At 33.6% G+C, this 19293-nt stretch overlaps 1 protein-coding gene across 1 annotated transcript in view; it reads left to right on the forward strand.

Moving 5' to 3' along the window:
* LOC148279595 (uncharacterized) overlaps nt 1-19293 on the forward strand; it is a 114186-nt gene that overhangs the window by 73047 nt on the left and 21846 nt on the right. Inside the window, exons 6-8 of the mRNA XM_088229692.1 lie at nt 9716-9925; nt 10755-10887; nt 11555-11755. Coding sequence (XP_088085818.1) covers nt 9716-9925; nt 10755-10887; nt 11555-11755 — 544 coding nt within the window. The remainder of the gene's footprint in view (nt 1-9715; nt 9926-10754; nt 10888-11554; nt 11756-19293) is intronic.

A 19293-nucleotide genomic window follows, 5' to 3' on the forward strand; every position in this document is an offset into this window, starting at 1 on the left:
AATTCAAGTAATGAGTTGTATAGTACTCACTAGGCAATACGAATGTGCGCTCTTGTTTGAGCCCTTCCGATAGAGGCGAGTAGAGACTGACCACGCATGATGTAAATCAATCGCACAGATTGTGACCCGCAAAGAAGAAAGACAAAAAGACTAGATGCGTTCTAACGCTTTGGATATGTTAAAACGCATCTTGACTGTGAAGGTAGAATTCTGTTGTAAGAAGTAGGTGAGCAATGTGTAGGAGCAACACTATCTATGAACTATTGTCTCAGAACAAACAATGGTTAAATAATTCTCTCGCTAATTCAAGCGTGGAGATTCAGGTGTAGATACCGCCTTAGGAAACAGAAGAAAAAATTGTTTATACAAACTTAAACCTGCACAATCGCTCTTGATTCGCTACTGAAAATGTTGATACCAACGTATCTCGCAATCAAAAAAACAAATCACGTCTTTATCTTCATCATCATATCCCTCTTTCTACACCCAGTGCTGCATAGGGCACTACATTAATACGCCCAAAGCAGCAATCATCTGTTACGTGAAAGCGGTGTGATCAGTCTAACGCTCCAGGCACAATGAAATACTGCGGTTCAAAAAACCTCTTTAAAATAAATATTTTTATGACCACTTTCCCAGGAATCCAACCCAGGACCGCGAAAATAATAAGAGTCAACCGCTACACAACGGGGCGGACTTATCTCTACTCGATTTCTTTATTCAGGATTTTACCTGAGAGCAGCCATCGAGTCAAAAACACTCGAATCATTTGATATATAGCAACGAGAAGTAAAAAAAAAAAAAATTGTTTGTTTATATTTACATATTACAACAGAGTAAATCCAGAGACGATCCTTGTCTACAAAAATTTGGACAAACTCAAAATATTGTTGATAAATCCACCTGGTCCATGGAGAAGTGTAGAAATTGAAAAAATAACATTTTCAGGCGTTGCCTAGTATGTAGGTGAAATAATTAAATTAGATGAATCTCACCCACAAAAATAAAGGTTTCAGCTCTTTAACTTCACAAACATCAACAGATGAAAGAATTGAAGGGATATAGATGTTGAAATATGGGCAGAATGGTGAATGTTACACAGTGTGTAAAGTGACAACTTAAACCAGCCATTGACAGGTCATAAGCCCTTTAGATGCTTAGACTTCTATATTACCTTCTCTAAAATGCTCTTCATCTCTGTTGTAATATGTTAATATAAACAGCTTCCAAGGGAGTCGAATCCAGTCCTTGTCTACAAAAGTTTGGACAAACTCAAAATATTGTTGATAAATCCACCTGGTCCATGAAGAAGTGTAGAAATTGAAAAAATAATATTTTCACGCGTTGCCTAGTATGTAGGTGAAATAATTCAATTAGATGAACCTCACTCGCATAAATAAAGGTTTCAGCTCTTTAACTTCACAAACATCAACAGATGAAAAAATTAAAAGGATATAGATGTTCAAATATGGGCAGAATGGTGAATGTTACACAGTGTGTAAAGTGACAACTTAAACCAGCCATTGACAGGTCATAAGCCCTTTAGATGCTTAGACTTCGTAATATGTTAAAAATATTTCAGTAAGAAAAACGATATGATGATTTTTAAGTTGTTTTCTTCAAAGATTTAGGCAATAACACAATATCTAGAGATTCATAAGCAAAAACTCGCTGTAGATATGACTCACACGGGTTTTATGCTTTAGAAACAATTGAAATTTGTGTTTTTACTTATGATTACTTACAGTTTGTTGATAAACACTAAAAACCCTTTTTACTTATGACGATAGTATTCCCAGACAAATATTATCTCACATACTGTGCTCCCGCGAGGATCTTTCATTTCCTCTGGTCCTTTTGGGGTCAGCATTCCTGCATACTTGAAACCAGTTTTATGCAAGACTTACTATGTCCGTAATGGTCTATAGGCAGCGAAGTCCCAATGTGCTCATTGCACCAAAAGTGTACGACTCTGCAGTCAATATCATGAACATTTTCATTCATCAAATAATTTTGAGTGAAACGTCATCAAAAAATCAGTGATCAAAATATCCTTCCTGTCTACTTGGTACAAAGTATAATTAATTACCCACCAATCAAAGTTATTATTTTTAAAAACGAATAATTTAGATTGTTTATTTAAGACTGCGGAAGAATACTGAGTACTTAGAATGTAGTTATTGTTTAACAATAATTAATTCTAGTCTATAAAGTAAAACTAATATTTCCGGAATTCAAACACAGATGTTGGTACTTACCTCAAATTGAGTCTCTTCCGGTGTGATTGCGTCTTAACCCTTAATACTCCGTGTACGACAAATATTTGGCACTACAAATTCCTTACAATCGTCATCGCTATCTAGCGGTTGAGATTTTTTTTAATTATGTAGTTACAGTGGATGTGGTGTCGTGTAAATAGATAAACCTTTGCGTTTCTAAAAATATATTTATGATAGCGTACAATTAAATTAATTTCTCCAAACTGACAATGTGAGCTGACAATGGATTATGCAGAAAACAATTTATTATACATGTACTCGGACCAGAGAAAATCAACATGTAATAACACCGAATAACTTAGAGTTGAGACTTCCTTCTTGTCGGCAATCAGCTCACGCAATCAGGGAAATTTGTGATCAGGAACACTGCTGGCACTCACTTTCGTCGGGAGTCGGCGGATGATGATGAACGGCGATGGATAATGAAATGTCTGCGGCGTTGTGTAATTTATGTATTATTATCTGAATAAACATGTTTATTCTAATCTATCCGGCTGTTAATTTTTATCTGTTATTAATTATTTTTATAAATGTAAATAATATTATTAAGTTAGAATAAATATAATCTTCACCAACAAGCTACAGAAAGTGGCTTGGTGGGATTTTAGTTTTAGTAAAAATATAGCAAGTGAATTATTTTTTTTAAATTGTAAAAATGTAAAATTATACTATTAAAATAAAATTAAAAGATAAAAAATTCGCGGATGACCCAGGCGGATATGATATACGTATCTGAATGGGGGAAGACGAAATAAATTATTATTAAATATTTCAAAATGCTCAGTTCTGTCTTTCCCCAGGGCCAACAAAACGCTTTTTTCGCTTTATAATGAATCAGAATCAACCAGAATCTTATGCGGACTTCAATGGTTAAAGATTTGGCCGTTTCTTTTGTGAATTTCCCGACATTTCATAATGAGATTAAAACAGTTTGTAGTAGTTCGTTGAAGATGTTAGGACTCGACCTGCGTACTACTAGGGATTTTGATAATGCACGAGTACTGAGAATTCTTTATAACTCGTCACGAACTAGACTCGAGAGTAGCTCGATGATTTGGGGGACACGTGAACTGAAGTACTCTCTTATGATAGACAAAATCCAAACGAAGTTTCTGAGATATCTCTACATGAGAGAGGGGGGGTATTATCTTTGGCTCTACCCGATCTAGTTTCTCCAGGGTATGCTCGGCTGCAACATAGACTAGAAGGAATGTGTATTTGAAGTACTCTCTTATGGATGAGAGGGTTCAGAAGTATTTTTTTTTGTATCTTTACATGAGGGAGTGCGGATATTATCCTTGGCTTTATCCCACTCCCGGCTCAGAGTTCCTCCAGGGTATGCTCAGTTACAGCAGTTTGAAGACCAGAAGGAATGTGTATATAACAACCCTGAAATTATTAGCATTAGCTTTTATGTTCCGGATAATTACCTTAGACATCATCATCATTCAGTTTCCGCACTTAATGGTGCATAGGGCACTGCATTAGTACACCAATCGCAGCGTATCTTGACCTTTTTTTTTCGTTACATGAAGGTTAGACGATCAGTTCTACGCTTCAGGTACCATTCCAGGGACTATGAAATATTCTAATGTGAAAAAAATATTTTAAATAAATATTCCATATCAACCATGTCGGGAATCGAACCCGAGACCTCTTGCATGGTAGGCATTTGCGCCATTACCGACATTACATTACCTTAGCCAGCGTCAGCATAGACTTTTTCATATTCCAATTTACAGCACCAACCTGCCAGTGGTTATGCCTGTTGGAAGGGCTATCTCTATGTTGAACAATATTACTTTGGACATTGACATTTTTCACGTCTCTAAGGGAGGTTTTCGTTAAAAGGTTCTCTTACTTTTTTAACATATTATTCTCTGGATATTATTTATAATTGTGTGTTATTTTTATTCATACCAAATTTTACATGTTTATTTTCATTATTTCGATATGTATGAATTAAGATAGTCTATTTGTAATAGTCCTATTTATGAATAAATAAAATTGAAATTTAAAAAAAAAGATATTATACTTTATTAAAAATATTAAATATTCTTACATAAATAAAGTGTGGGTGCAAAGGGTTAATATCGTCCATAACGCAACAGTAGATCTTGGTCTTCCTACCAACTTTTTCTAACATGTGACGTAACAACATGTCTGCAGGAAATGGAATAGTTGCTTATAACAAGTATAAAATAATGTATAGCATCTTCTTCTAGTGTGGGGTCAATAACTTACATAATACATTTTCCAAGGTGATTTAAAAGCACTACATTGCCGTGAATTTTAAACATAGTTTATCAAGTATTTCAAAACAACAACAAAATAAAATATTACTAGAATTTCAAAATATACGTTTTGTAAAAGAGAGACAAACGTTTTTTTAGAAGGGAATGTAAAATTATAGACATTTACAGAGCTTGAGCGATTTAAGAGATCGCCCCGTATAAAACATTTAGACGTATTTTAAAATATTATTACATTCGTTTTAATCTCAGAGTAATAATGCGCCAAGCTATAGAGGAGCCCAAACGTAGGAAAACCATTATATGACTATTGGGTATTAAGTTAGTTACAGTTCGCAGCGAAACAATGGGCCGTACGGAGGTCGAGAATTGCCAAATGGATATTATTTGCATTGTAAATATTTTTAAATATGTACGTGTGTATTTATTATTGCAGGGTTATTCCAATATATATATATTTTTTAATCGCCTATAAGGCATTTTATAAAACTGAAAATACATGTGTGTGCTAATTTTTTTATTTATAAAACTGAAAATACATGTGTGTGCTAATTTTTTTATTTATTTAATAATTTTATTCACAATATACTTATGTAACTTTTATTTAGACATAAATCCCAACTCCATGGAACCAAAATCCTGTGTTAAGTTTGTTTGTTTGTCCGTCACATCTTCGAAATGGCGAGTCGGAGCGGCCTGAAATTTGTACACGTCATTTTAGATGCAACTTCAAGGTTAACATTGCTATTTTCGAGTAACATTTTAATCGACCTCAACTCGATAAAGACTCAAACTTTATATAGTGCGCCCTCGATATATTGTCCGTAATCAACTGTCATTATCAACAGTAAACATACTTAATTTCACAAATTTATCTCCCGAATTGAAATAAAATAGTATCTGAAGTAAATATGCTGATATAAGTAAGGTTTATAAGCAAAATAATACACGTGTCGGGACAATAAATGCCAAAAATCAATGTCAATCATGGGAAAATATTCGAAATCAATTACCTGTGAAAACTAACTCCTTTAACACCTTTGACGCTCCTACTGCTGCAACCAAACATACTGCAATTCGCCATAGTCGATTTTTATTTATTATAACGTAAATATCCAAGTTATGTACAAACAAAGCCAAGCACAGCTACAAAAGCATCCGATCGAACCGTTATGTTTATGTTATCAAATAATACAGAATGGCCACCAATTGGTTGCTAACCAACATCGCTTGCGTTCTATGAAACATAGTAATAGGGCTTCTCTCTAGGTTACGCATTATTGCTCTGAAGTTTTAATCCTATTTTCGACGTAATTTAATTTTTTTTTTCACAAAAATCCTAAATTTACCATATTTATTACATGACCGCTGCTTCAAAGTAGCCAATATAAATTGTGAGGATATTACAGGCAAAGGCAAACTTTGAAATCTCCACCAAAAACGAAAAATTAGTTATTGATACAAAAATAAACTTTACATAAAAACCTACCTACCTAAATAATAGCGTAATTCAAAACCGTCTCCAAATCTAGCAAAAACAGATTTCAATAATACTACATGACATCGCGAACTAAGCATTCTCCATTGGTTTGGTGAAGCATAATTAGATTCAGTATTTCGCAAAAAATATCTCAGTAGCTCCTTCAATGGAGATTTCTAAATTTGTTTCTAGTACCCTCATATTAAAAAAAAATATTTATGTAAGTCTTCAAAGACAAATCTTATTTTATGTTTTTAAAAATAAGGTTTTTTAAACTTATTTTCACAAATTTAAAAAAAAAATGTATATATCGCAAAAATGTATATATCGCTACCAAATAGTTGAATCAGCCACTCAACTGGGCGGCTAGGCTGTTCATTAAATGCCGGCATTCATTTTTTTTAAATTTTATTTATTCATATTTTTCTCTTACAAACTATAATTAATAATAAAAATAATGTGTCCTCACTGGGTACCCGTGCCGAGGACACTTAACAATATACTTTTTTGAAATGTTTTTACATTAGAGAATAAACAAAGAAGACTAACTGAATAAACAGAGATAATTAACAAAATATTCACAGTTTTAAAAACAAGGTATATATCGGGGGCTTAAGGTCATTAGGGCGAAACTACAGAAAATGCTGTTTTGTGTTAAGTACTAATCTGATATACAAACAAAATATCCTGTTAGTGACAAAAAGATGAAACTCATCCGATAAGTAGTTACCTAGATAAATTTGTGTGAAACTACAAATGAAGCGTTTTGTTTAAAGTCAGAAGAATAAAACGCCTTTTACATCAATTTGGTTATTTACTAATGTAAGCGCAATTTAGGGTCATATAGACGAAGGCGTAGTTTCATATTTTTTGTCTCTAAAATATTTTATGCTCTATTGACTTTTTTTTTAATTTTCGTTATTTGTTACCCTTAAAAGACAGAATTATTTTTTGAAAACTGTTTTATCATTTATCTCAAAACTGTGTTTTTGTAGTTTCGCCCTTATGACCCTTAACCCCCGATATGTACATCTGTATTATTTATATTACAAAACGCACAATGAAAATAACAAAAACCTAACATAAGCTATACACTTGTGGAGCGGTTGATTCAATATTGGTTTGGGCTAATGAGACAATCCATTTTACTTCTACCTAGCTCCACTATCCATTTTTTATAGCCTTTTAAACATTTTCTCGTTACTAATTGTTTTAATAGATAGTGGAAGTAGGTTATAGATTTTAATTGAATAATACTCAAAATCCCTTTGTCCGAAAGTGGTATTAGTTTGCATTTGTTTAGGTTGTCTTTTTTTTGAGAATCTAGTGATTATATTATTTGTTTGTGATGTATTGTAGGGGTTTTGTCTTCCTTTTGAGTAAGAGTAGTTTTTGAATCTGTAAGTATTTATTGTTTTAGCGTTTTGGTGTCATAAGTTGTGATTTGTGGAATATTTCTTCAGTTGATGTCTGCATCGGGACTCTGAGTATTTTTTTAATTATGAATTTTTGTGCAACAAATACACTATTTAAAACTGTGTCACTCGCACCACCCCAACCGATTATACCGTACTCCAAAATTGATTGACACAATGCAAAATAAATCTTTAAAAGTTCCTGCACATCAATTATATTTCGAGTATTGTCAGGAGACCACTCTACACGTGAAACACGGTGTATAAGTCATTCAAACAAGCCATTGACAGGTCATAAACCCTGTAAATGCCTATATATCCATATTCCCTTCTCTTAAATGATTTCTATCTCTGTTGTAATATGTTTAGGAATAATATTTTCGGCCCAGATATATTTTTGACGCATTGCATATTTTGACGTTTAGCGGCTACAAATTGGCGTGTACGGAGTTCTACTTTTAAATGTAAGAAAAACTCGACGACTTGAACTCTTGACGTCGAGGGCGGGCTGTGTAATTTCGAAATTTCGGTAGGAATTTTCTTGATTACAAAACATTAAAAAATCATAGCGATAATAATTATTTGTTTGCTAAGTTTAATAGTCTTTTAACACTTTGTATCCCGGAGCCGTGTGAACACGTGATTATTTAACCATGCGTTGTGTCCCGGTCTCGTGTTTTCACGTGGTTTACCAGCTGTCTAAAAAAGTGCATATTATTGACATCTAGTGACTTTTATTAGTACTTTTTTGCTGCTGGTAAACCACGTGAAAACACGGGACCGGGCACAACGCATGGTTATAAAAATCACGTGTTTACACGGCTCCGGGATACAAAGCCCAAAAAAGGAGTGAGGCCCGGCATAGGTGTGAACATTGCAATGCGCAATGTGGCTCTCCATAAAAGCCAATGTTGGCAAAACTATCATGAAAAAATGACTTACTTAATTATTTAAAATAATATGAAAGTTTCAATTGATTTAACTTCGTATTTTCATAAATATGACACTTTGAAGAAACCCTTTACAAAGCATGAAATTTCACGAAAATGGGCCGGGCACAGGGTAACTTCTATGTGTATTCGGCCGGTGCTCAAAGCGTTTAGAAATTTAAATAAATAAATTAAAAAAACAACTGAACTGCCTCATTATCGTTGACAAAGAATCAAAGTAAAAAAATATAATTTAAAGATGCTGACTAAGTCCTCATCAACCTTTTGATAGGTGCAGCCCGAGAATTCTAAAAAGCTTCCAATATTTTTATAATCATAATAATTAATATGCCAAAATACTTTCACTAACCTCGCCTATTCTACGATTCACTTTCGAGTTTTGCGCACAAAAAGTATCTTCTCAGGCAATAATGCTACAATCGCATGTTTATGGGAAGGCGATAATACTGAAAAAGATTCTCACACACAAAATCTCTTGTCTTCTAACTAATTTCGCTTTCTTTCTTATATAAAAACTAAAACAATACCGTATTGATAGCCATCAAAATCCGTGTTAACTATGAGTTAATTCTCACTTTCATAATTTCTTCGAGAATCGTCCATTTTTAGAAAATTTTTGCATCGTTAATGACAAGAATTTGTTGGATTTTTTCCATAAGCATCATCAGGCCCCGATTACAATGGGAAGTTAACAGAGTTTGAGGTGATTTTCACAAAAATGGCGCTATATAAATTATCCAAACATTATTATTATTATTACCTTTGACTGCCTATAAAGGAAAACCGATATTTGTGTACGAAAATGAGTAGGGTCAAAGCACCAATGAATGGCCGTTTAAGGTTCAGCTTATAGTGAAATCCACATTAAAGGTATGAATTTCATTATTTAAGCGTACAAAATAAAAGAAAACAATAAAAAACACATTATTTTTTCTAAGTACTTTTCCTTTTTTATTGAAATACGAGTATTACAATTATAAATAATATTACTCTAAAAAAATAGCAGAATCACCAGTGAATGACCACTACTACTTTTGTATTTATATACAGTTTATGTACATATAAAGGCGTACATATTGCCTTAAGGCAATTTATTCCTACCTACCCAAACCTTTAAGTTTGAGAAAATTACAAGTACATGGACATATTGAATCTTACAATTTTAGGCAAAAATCAAAAATTTTAAAAAAGATTAAAAAAGTAAAAATACATAAAAAAATTAACACTATACTATGAAGAGAGGAGAGGGGAGGGAGGAAAGAAGAAGGATAAAGGAACAACTTAAATATTTAGATAGTGACATTTCAATCTTGACTTAAATGTAAATATAACCTTTCAGAGCCGCAGCTGGACTCTTAATGAGCTTCTCCCGAGGTTGCGGCGCGGTTTTAGCCCTTCTTCCTTCAGCGCCCGCATCTGGAACGTCGCCCGCTCCGCCAATCACAGCAGCGCCTGCCCCTCCACCGCCTTCGCCACCAGCTTTGTCTTGCTGCAGTGATGGCTACCACTCAGACCCTGACGGATCAGGAAATGAAGCTGACTCTGCAAGGTTAGAAACGTGATTTTTAAACCTGAGCTATGAAAATCAATGAACAATAGGTTTACAAATGAAGAAGTTGCAAAATGCAAATATGCAACAAGTGTAATCAAAATAAAAGAGCGGTCACTAAGAAAATATGCTCTAAATGTTCAACAAATTAACTTATATTCATCGGAGATGGGTCCAATTAGACCCAGTAGTATTGAAAATTCTTGATTATATAAAAAGGAGTTTTTATGCTTGTCATTTTTCTTAACAAAATCCATTTACCGCGTGCCTTTCTGTTGATTTAAACCATATTTTTACGATTAAATAATATTGAAAACTCACGAAAAACGACTAAAAACTGACTTTTGAAACTGCATATTATCAGATCTACCACCTTTACGTTCGTATTTTTTTGAGCCAGCGGGATTTAAGAGTAAATGGGGGAAGAATGGATAAATTCGTAGGTATAATAGGAGTGAACAGAAACTCAGGAAGACAACAATTCAGAAGGACTTGGTATTATCAACATTTTCAATAAGGTAATATCAAAAGTCTATATAATCGAAGGGCGTGCATAACAAGGTAAATGAAGATAACGCTAGGATTTTTAACAAGTACCTATTTTAAACTAAATACAGTTTAAATTAAAATAAAACAGCTTTGTTTTAAACTACACAAGCTTCCTTATCAAGATACGTTGTCATGTTGCAATAGTACAAAGCATGTTGCAGAATCATTTAACCAGTTCCAAAACCGTTTGAATAGGTACTTTTCTAAGGGAAGAATAACTTGAATAACTCTAAAGACTTAATAAAAGGAATAAAATATATTTATTCTTATTCTTCCGCAGATCGGAGCTGGTAATGAGGTACGGGCAGCTCTTCAACAAGTCAAGAGTTGATACCTTGGATGCCCTCGATGCTCTCCCTCCCCTGCAGCAAGCCCGTCAACTGAAAACCAAAATTCTCTTCTCGGTCATTGTGGTGAGCCAATCAAAATAAAATTCTCCTTTTCAAACTGTATGTCCTAAAAGCTTTGGTATTTCATTGTTGCCTTTTCAAAGTTGTCTTATTATATTATGGTATTCGTCATCTCCTATTGTTTCCTAGCTTCCCACGCGTTTGTAGTTAAATCAATTAATTGCGCATGAATTAGTGACGACATTTCAATATTCGTATTTGGTTTATCTTTTTATATTACAATAAATTTGTATTTTAAAATAAATCAAGCTGAATTCAAAAAAGTCCCTTTACGGGTCTTCTTCCGAAATTCTCCCCTGCACTCAATACTAATTAGACATAGACAGAAAATTTTCTTCACTTGCAGAATATAAACAATGAATATTAAAAGCCACCTCAATAATACTATATTTTGCATAAAATCTTTACGACAGTTATGCATGGTAGAACAGACACTCCCTCAAATTCTGAACGGTCAATAATTAATGATCAATTAGATTTGATGGAAATCGGGAATTCTTGCTGATCGATATATCTGTAGCTTTTCCCCGGGCGGATTTTAAAATTAAAAATTTATCTTCAATTTTATCTACAAAGTAAAATTAAGTTTTCAGTATGAAAAATATAATGTTTACTGTAGGAAATCATTAATGCATTTACATTGAAGTGTCCTATCTGTTCGTCCGGTTAGCTCGCATTTAGATCCTGCCAGATCCTTCGAGACCGGAAGCTCTGTGACATCAGGACCACCCTGGGCCTGTGTCCCGGATCCCCTGCTGCCGAGGGCATGGGAGCGGAACTGTCGCAGCTGGAGAGTGCAGCGAGATCAGCCATGGCGGCTTCTGCAGACTTTTTCCCATTGGGCGAGGCGGAGAGACAAGTGGCCAATCAGGTAAGAGACAACATGTTACAATTCTTTTAAAGTTTCTACTCTTAAAAACTTACCGCCTCCGCTTCCGAAAGTAGAAAAGATTTCAGCTCTTTTACTTCTTAATGCCTTCTTTTTCTTCTTTTCCACATCCGCTTTCAAGTGGAGCATGCGGACATCACCTGTTGCCTCCAGGAGACTATCGCCAGCTAGTATTTTCGCCTATTCCTACATCAATCCAGCGCCCCTTAATTCCACTGAATAATGTCAAAAGATCGTCATCGACGGCCTTCCAGGACAGCGTGAGCTCGCAGGTCTAAAGAAGCGGCAACATGGGTTTAGATTCTCCTAAGGCAAGCGCAGCACGTGTCCTAGCCAGGTCCACTACCGCATCATCAAGACGCTCATTATGGAAGACCGTTCTCGGACTTCAATGTTAGTTATACAATCGAAACACCTTATGCATAATATTCTTCTCAAGCACTTACTCTCAAAACTCAGAAGTTTGGTGTTTTGAGCTTTGGTAAGGTGCCAAGATTCGCACCCATTTGGGAGTTTTTTTTTTTTTTGCTTATATTTAACTTGCTTATATACAAGGTTTATGTGGATTTTTCTGCTATTTAATTTCTTTAAATTTATCTAAACTGTTAGGATCAGGAGGGATATACTTATGTGGACCAATCGGGAACTTCTCAGCATTTGCTCATGTGGAGAGGAAACCACTTAAAACTCTTCAGGAGAAGCCAGCCTGTTGGCAGTAGTCAACAGGCCTTCCGTTCCACTAGAGGAGTGTTCGGCATTTTCTTCCCTACTTTGGTTTATTTTACCAATTGCCTGCACTATATTGACCATGTATGATACTAACTCTCGTGTGAGTTCTTTACCCATATAGGAGTACTGGCATTATACTAGAGTTGAATAACCGGCATTTTGTTTTGACCGAGTATAGACTAGAGTTTCATAAATGTCAACAGATGGAAAAGCTCAGGAAATGTGGATGTTTAAACGTACGCAGAACACATATTTCCATCTCTAAAAATGTTTTTGATATTCAAATGGATATAATCACCGCGGATTTAGAAAGTTAAATGTGTATAACCATGCATTTTAATACAAACAATATGTATCCTTGCTACCTGAAAAATGAATGTGACGTCTACAGCAATAAATCTGTAAAAGAGAGAGCACGAAGATAGAAGACATAAAAAGGGAAACAGAGACACTGTTCTGTGGCCGGCATGAAAGAGATTCAATCGGTTATTGACAGTAATGAGGGATGCACGCATGTAAGACGACCGGCGTATTTATAATTTTAAATTTATTTTAATATAACAGTAAAGGAATTATTTACCACAGTCTTTTAAGAGTTAAACCTGGCATCATCAGACAGGTTCTGAATTAGCAAAGTACCCCACGTTTTGCGCAGGCAGTCCTTCCAAAGATGTCTTGCTCTTTCGATATATCATAACCTTGAGTCATCATTTCTTGAATCATTTGTTCTTGTAGGCGGAAGATTGTGCTTTTAAATCGGCAACATTCCACCTTTCTCCTTTTTAAGACTTCTATTATTTATCAACATTTCTAATTTGTGATGCGTTCCATCTTTCTGACTCATTATGGTATGACAGTATTTTCTTTATTGGTTCTGATCGTTTTATAATATACTTTTTTTGTGGGGACATCCGTGGTGGTAAGGCTAAGACCCTTCACTCGCGCACGAAAAACTGTGGTTTTATGAATTTTTAACATTTTTAAAGAGTTAATATGTCTTTAAAATATAGCTTGATTAGAATGACAGCTGTCAGCAAAAATGACGACATAATTTTGTAGTAACGTCTAAGGAGCTATTTATATTTTTTTAGATGGCGCATAGGGCACTGCATCTCTCTTGTCATGTGTTAATCTTAATAGTTTTGTAACCCTAGGGCAGTGGTTCTGAACCTTTTTGAAGTCAGGGAGCACTTTTGATCGAAAGAAAAATTCACGGTACACCAAAACTAAAGATTTAAAAACATACAAAAGTAAAAAAAAAAATTAAATTAATAAATTTTATTAAAATAAAACTGAAAATTTTATTACAGACAAGTTAAAAATTACATTAATTTAAAAAATACATTAAAACATAAATACTCCAATGAAACTGTTGCGGCGGAAATCATTTAATGTGACACCTGAGCTTGCCGGCTTTTACAAATTTCAGCGATTACTAGGTCTAATATTTGATATAGGTACTCTCATTTCTTCATCCGAATTGCTAAGTCTTTCGCGTTTCTTCGTTTTAATATTGGTTAATGTCGAGAAATCTAGCTCACACAAATATAAGGTTGAAAATTGTAATAAAATTTTCAGTGCCCTGGTGGAGAGAGCTATTCGTCTTGAACAAAAATCCAAAATTCATTCAGAGTTATCGCTGAGAATTTTATTTTTAGAGTACGATCCGTTGATAGAGTAATTCATTGTTCTTCTTGATACGAAAATTCACAATTTGATGTATCCCTGGAAGTACCAATTGCCGCAAAGGGATTTCGTATCCAGTCATAATTTTCTATATTCATTAAAGAAAAGTCATATTCAATATTTTCTTCCGATAAAGTTAAATGTTCTGTTATAGCTAAAATAATTTTCTCAGCAGTGTTTTCATTTAACAAAGGAAACGTATTTACTCTTTTTTTCAAAATGCGATTTTTCCAAAAAGTTACTTTTTTCCGAATGGCTGTCAATTTGTCTGTGGATGTCAATTTTTTTTTTCTCCCTTGAATGCTGTCATTGACGCTATTCAAGTAATCAAAAATATCGGCTAAATATGCCATTTTTGCACATTAGATATTATTTTTAAAACATTGTACAAAATCATCCATACCTTCATTTTGGTCAACATCAAATTTTAAGAACCACTGCCCGAGGGGGTGAAATCCATGTCTCCAAACATTTGGATAAACTTCATCGGACAAATGTTTGCGCGCGTCTGGATATGCAATTGAAAACAACTTTTACATATTTAAGATAACTGTTAATTATTTGTGGTCGTTGGTAATGCAAAATAAATTTCAAAGTTATCTAATTGCGCTAAATCTTCATCAATTATCGATTTGCTTTTCTATAGAAAGCTAATGACTTTTAATGGAACTTCTTACAAATAAATCCCGGTGAAAGAGGAGATGTCATGGCAAATAACGTTTGCCGGATGTAAATGTTAGTAGTTAGAATGTTGGAGAAAATACCGGATATGGCAAAAGTGTGAGAATCGTGTATATTTTTTGCAGTTGGGATATATAAAAACTTTTGAATAATAAAATATATGTGAAGTTAATTAGGCCTTTCTCGCCTTGTGGCGAAGTACTCATCAAGTTTACTTACCAAACAGGAACATTAAGATTCATATCCATATTTTAAAAAAACAAATTCGAATTATAATATGAGAAACCCGTAGAAATAATAAAATTTTGTACCTATGAAAAGGGATTTCTTTGATACAATTTTTAGATGAGATCAAATAATTAATGAGTTATGGTATTTGATCTATAGATAGTCAATTTTATAAAACCGAAGAAGAATATTCAAAATTTTGCACAAAATAAACTCATTTTCGTACGGAAAATTCGTATTCATGAATATCATTGTTATATGATTCATGGGCCCCGATTACAATGGAAAATTAACATTTATCTTCAACTTTATCTACAAAGTAAAATGTTTTTCTAAACATGTTCAATTATAGGTTACCGATGAAAATACTTTAAATGTTCATGCAAATATACTCATTTTCTTCCACAAATATCGGTTTTTCTTGATAGACAGTATAAGATAACTCTGTTTACTTCCGATTGTAATCGGGGCACTGGTCCTGTATTAAAAAGAGTAGTTAACAGACTAATCTAAAAGAGAGAAATATAACTTTTTTAACCTTTTTAAAGTAATAAGCGTCTACGAAAAACTGTAGAGTAAAAAAATAATAATTTTACTAATTAGTATCATAAAAATAATTTTTTAATTTGTAATTTTGAATTCCCGCAAAAACTGTCATTGCATTGGCCACGCCCCTTATACGTCACGATTCATGTTAATTTTGATCTTTGTTCCTAACATTTCAATTTTTTATAGAACATCATCAAGAATCTTGGCGTCACAATTATCAATGCCAAACATGTCGCGTTTTTCTAGTGAAATATTTTTTATAATATCTTTTTTAAAGTTATGTATGAAAATATTTTTCGACAATATCCATATTGATTTTGAAAATACAATTAATTATTATATTTCCATTTCATATTTGTCTTTAAAGTGGAGTCGGATTTTCTGCACAAAAAAAAATAATGAAGAGTTATTTTTCAAAGTGGCCTCAGTAAGAAAAGATCTTATTTATATTTCAAGCATTGACTTTGTGGTCAAACCTTTTACTAAGTGTTATTAAATATTTGTATATATCCACTTACCAACTTTTCTGTGTCTGCCAGTTTCGAGGCGTACCCGCCTCTTCGTCAGAACACCAACATGCAATACCCACTATCCACATATGTTATGCTGCGGGTGAATTGTTGAAGGATGAAGGGAGGACGTGACTTTGGGTATAGGTTGACTATTACAATCGTACATCGTATAACGGGCTATATTGAATGATTTTAATTAAGATACAGGAGCTTATAATATAAGATATTAAATACTGATGTAAGTCTTCTGAACACTTTATTTTATTTTTACAAATATAAAAACACATATTTCGTGACAATTGTTTCGCCTTGTTAGGGCATTTTCAAAACTTTTTTTTCATTTTTTAAACGCCCTAAGAAGGCGAAACAATTGTCACGAAATTTTCGTTTTTATATTTGTAAAAATAAAATTAAGTGTTGAGTAGACTCAAATCAGTGTTAGATTTTTTATTCTATATGTTAAAATATGGAGTTCTAAAAATAAATACCGAATCAATCGATATTGATACAGGAGCATAGAATTAAGAATAGTCCACCAACCGCATACGCTCATCAAACAGAAGGCGACTAAACTACTCATAAATGAGTAGGTTTACGTTTTTTTTAGACGTCGGTCAGTACGCAACTCCCGATTTGAATTCAACTATGCCGTGCTGTGTCCTTTTAAAGTGTAGAAATACTGCTAGGATCTTAAAGAAACATAATGCAATCACATTACCACATGATGACGGTATCTACCTACTGTCTACAAAAGATTCTCTTCGGACATCTATTTCCCTTTGTTAACCATGGAGTTGATACAGTGCTTTATTTATTTAGTTTTTTGCTTACTTCTTGGCATGAACACTTGACAAACTTACTACCATGCTCTATTTTTTGTAAATTTATTGATATCATTATAACTTTTCTAGAATTCCACTCGTCCATGCGCTTTGTAGCTGCACGATGATTCATATATCAACTTTAAAATACCTAAATTTTGTAAATGGGGTCTAGAATTCCAATCGTCTATGCGCTTGGTAGCTGCAAGACGTGTTGTAATCTTACTCCTTTTTATTATTCATATTATTATTTTTTTTTAGTATCATTAATACACTAAATTTATTTGTCAATTTTTAAAATGTGTAAATGGGGGCTTAATTTCTAACTGTCTATGCGCTCTGTAGCTGCAAGACGTTCTGTGATCTAGCTCCTATCTGTTATATTTTTTGATTGATCTTAATTGAAAACGAGGAACTAGAATCCCAACCGTCCATGCGCTCTGTAGCTTCAAGACGTATTGGGATATTTATTAATTTTACAGCACCCTTGAGGTGATTTTCACAAAAATGGCGCTATAAAAATTATCCAACTATATATATGTAAGTAGCAAATGAATGTGTATGTAACAAATGCATTACTTAAAAATTGAATTATTTTTCCATCTGTCAGATTTTCGAAGAAACAAAATGAATATTTCGTTAGTGTTGCCAGGGTGGTAATTTTTTTAACCCTACTTTGCTCATCTTATGAGAAAACTAATGAAAACTAGATAAAACAACTCTATCGTGGACATTTGACCGACATTATCTTTAAAACATCAAATATATGATAAATAAAATTTGTTTTATATTTTAAGTTTACAGTTCATTAATTCAATTACTCTTATTAAATGACCAATAATGAATCAATATTTCCGCGTGCACAATAAAATTTTAGAGTAATTGACAGATTGCTTTTTTACCTTACATTTGTGTTATAATTATATTTTTTCCCATCGTGCAACATTACGTGGCGACATCACGAATGCGCGCGGCAGATGTGGGACATAGTGGGGGAATTATTGGACACAGTCCGATGTATTCAAATATGATTCTACGCTCCTTCTGGACTGTTCCTTATTCTATGTGCAGGAGTTCAAATGGTAAAATCGCACGTAATTTGACATGTTTAACGCTATAAAAAATATATTTACACTTTAGCGGAATAACGTGTACTGTCATTTCAAGCCTAATGGTGAGCTTTACGATAAAGTTGGCTGTAGTGTTGCTCGATGTAAGTTTTTATATAATATAATTTTATTTGTGTTCAAACCAAAAGTTTCCTTAGTGCTTGTCATAAAATTTTTGTAATCCGTATTTGTAATGATGGGAACACACATTTAGTAAGGCGCAATTAAAATTATTGGTACCTCGTAATAATAAAGTTATTATCTCTAAAGAAATAAATGGGCATAATTACTCTCTGTTGATATAATTACGGGGTCTGCAATCTCCAAATTACAGTTATAATAATTACACTTTAAAGTAGTTATCGTAAAGATTCACCAAAGGTATTTAGACATTGAAAAAACAAATTATTTTTGCCAAAAGTATATTTGACAGATTAACTTTTTTCAAAACTCGTACCATACTAAAAGTATATAAATTCTTGCCCTTTTCAAGGGTTAACCTATTTTTCCAGCGTTTACTTTTTTACCGAGAAAATTTAAATGCCCGAACTGGCCATGTTTTTATTTTTTTATTTCTTAGACCTTCATCATCAAATCCGTATTCATCGGTGCGTAGCGGTGCATAAGACACCGCATCGTTAAGGCAAATGAATTAATAAGAAAAATAATGTAAAGAAATAAGTATAATTCAGGTTGAACTTACCAAATAAGAGTCAGTCTCTTGTGTTTGGCATTACTACTACTACTACTACCATCACGCTATTTCCCCGTAGGGGTAGGCAGAGAGAATGGGCTGCCACACACGTCTATCCTGGCTTATATTCCAAGCTTCTTCCACATTCATACATCTTATCACACATGCCCTTCGGTTCTGTCTGCTTTTGACATGACCAGGGCCCCGATTACAATGGGAAGTTATCATTTATCTTTAATTTTATCTACAAAGTAAATTATCTTTTCGAGAAGAAAATCAGAATACAGATACATTTTTTTCTTCTAAACATGTTCAATTATAGGCTACCGACGAAGATACTTTAAATTTTCATGCAAACATACTTATTTTCGTATTCAATTATCGGTTTTTTTTATAGACAGTCGAAGATAACTCTTTTAACTTTTCATTGTAATCGAGGCCCAGACTTAAGACTTCGGTTTATCTGATCATGCCACGTCTTCCTTGGTCGTTCTCGTCTCATGTTGCTATT

This window comes from Micrasema longulum, unplaced genomic scaffold (assembly GCF_059751315.1).
Source record: "Micrasema longulum isolate JH-2025_06_02 unplaced genomic scaffold, ASM5975131v1 h1tg000696l, whole genome shotgun sequence".
In the NCBI taxonomy this organism is placed as follows: Eukaryota; Metazoa; Arthropoda; class Insecta; order Trichoptera; family Brachycentridae; genus Micrasema; species Micrasema longulum.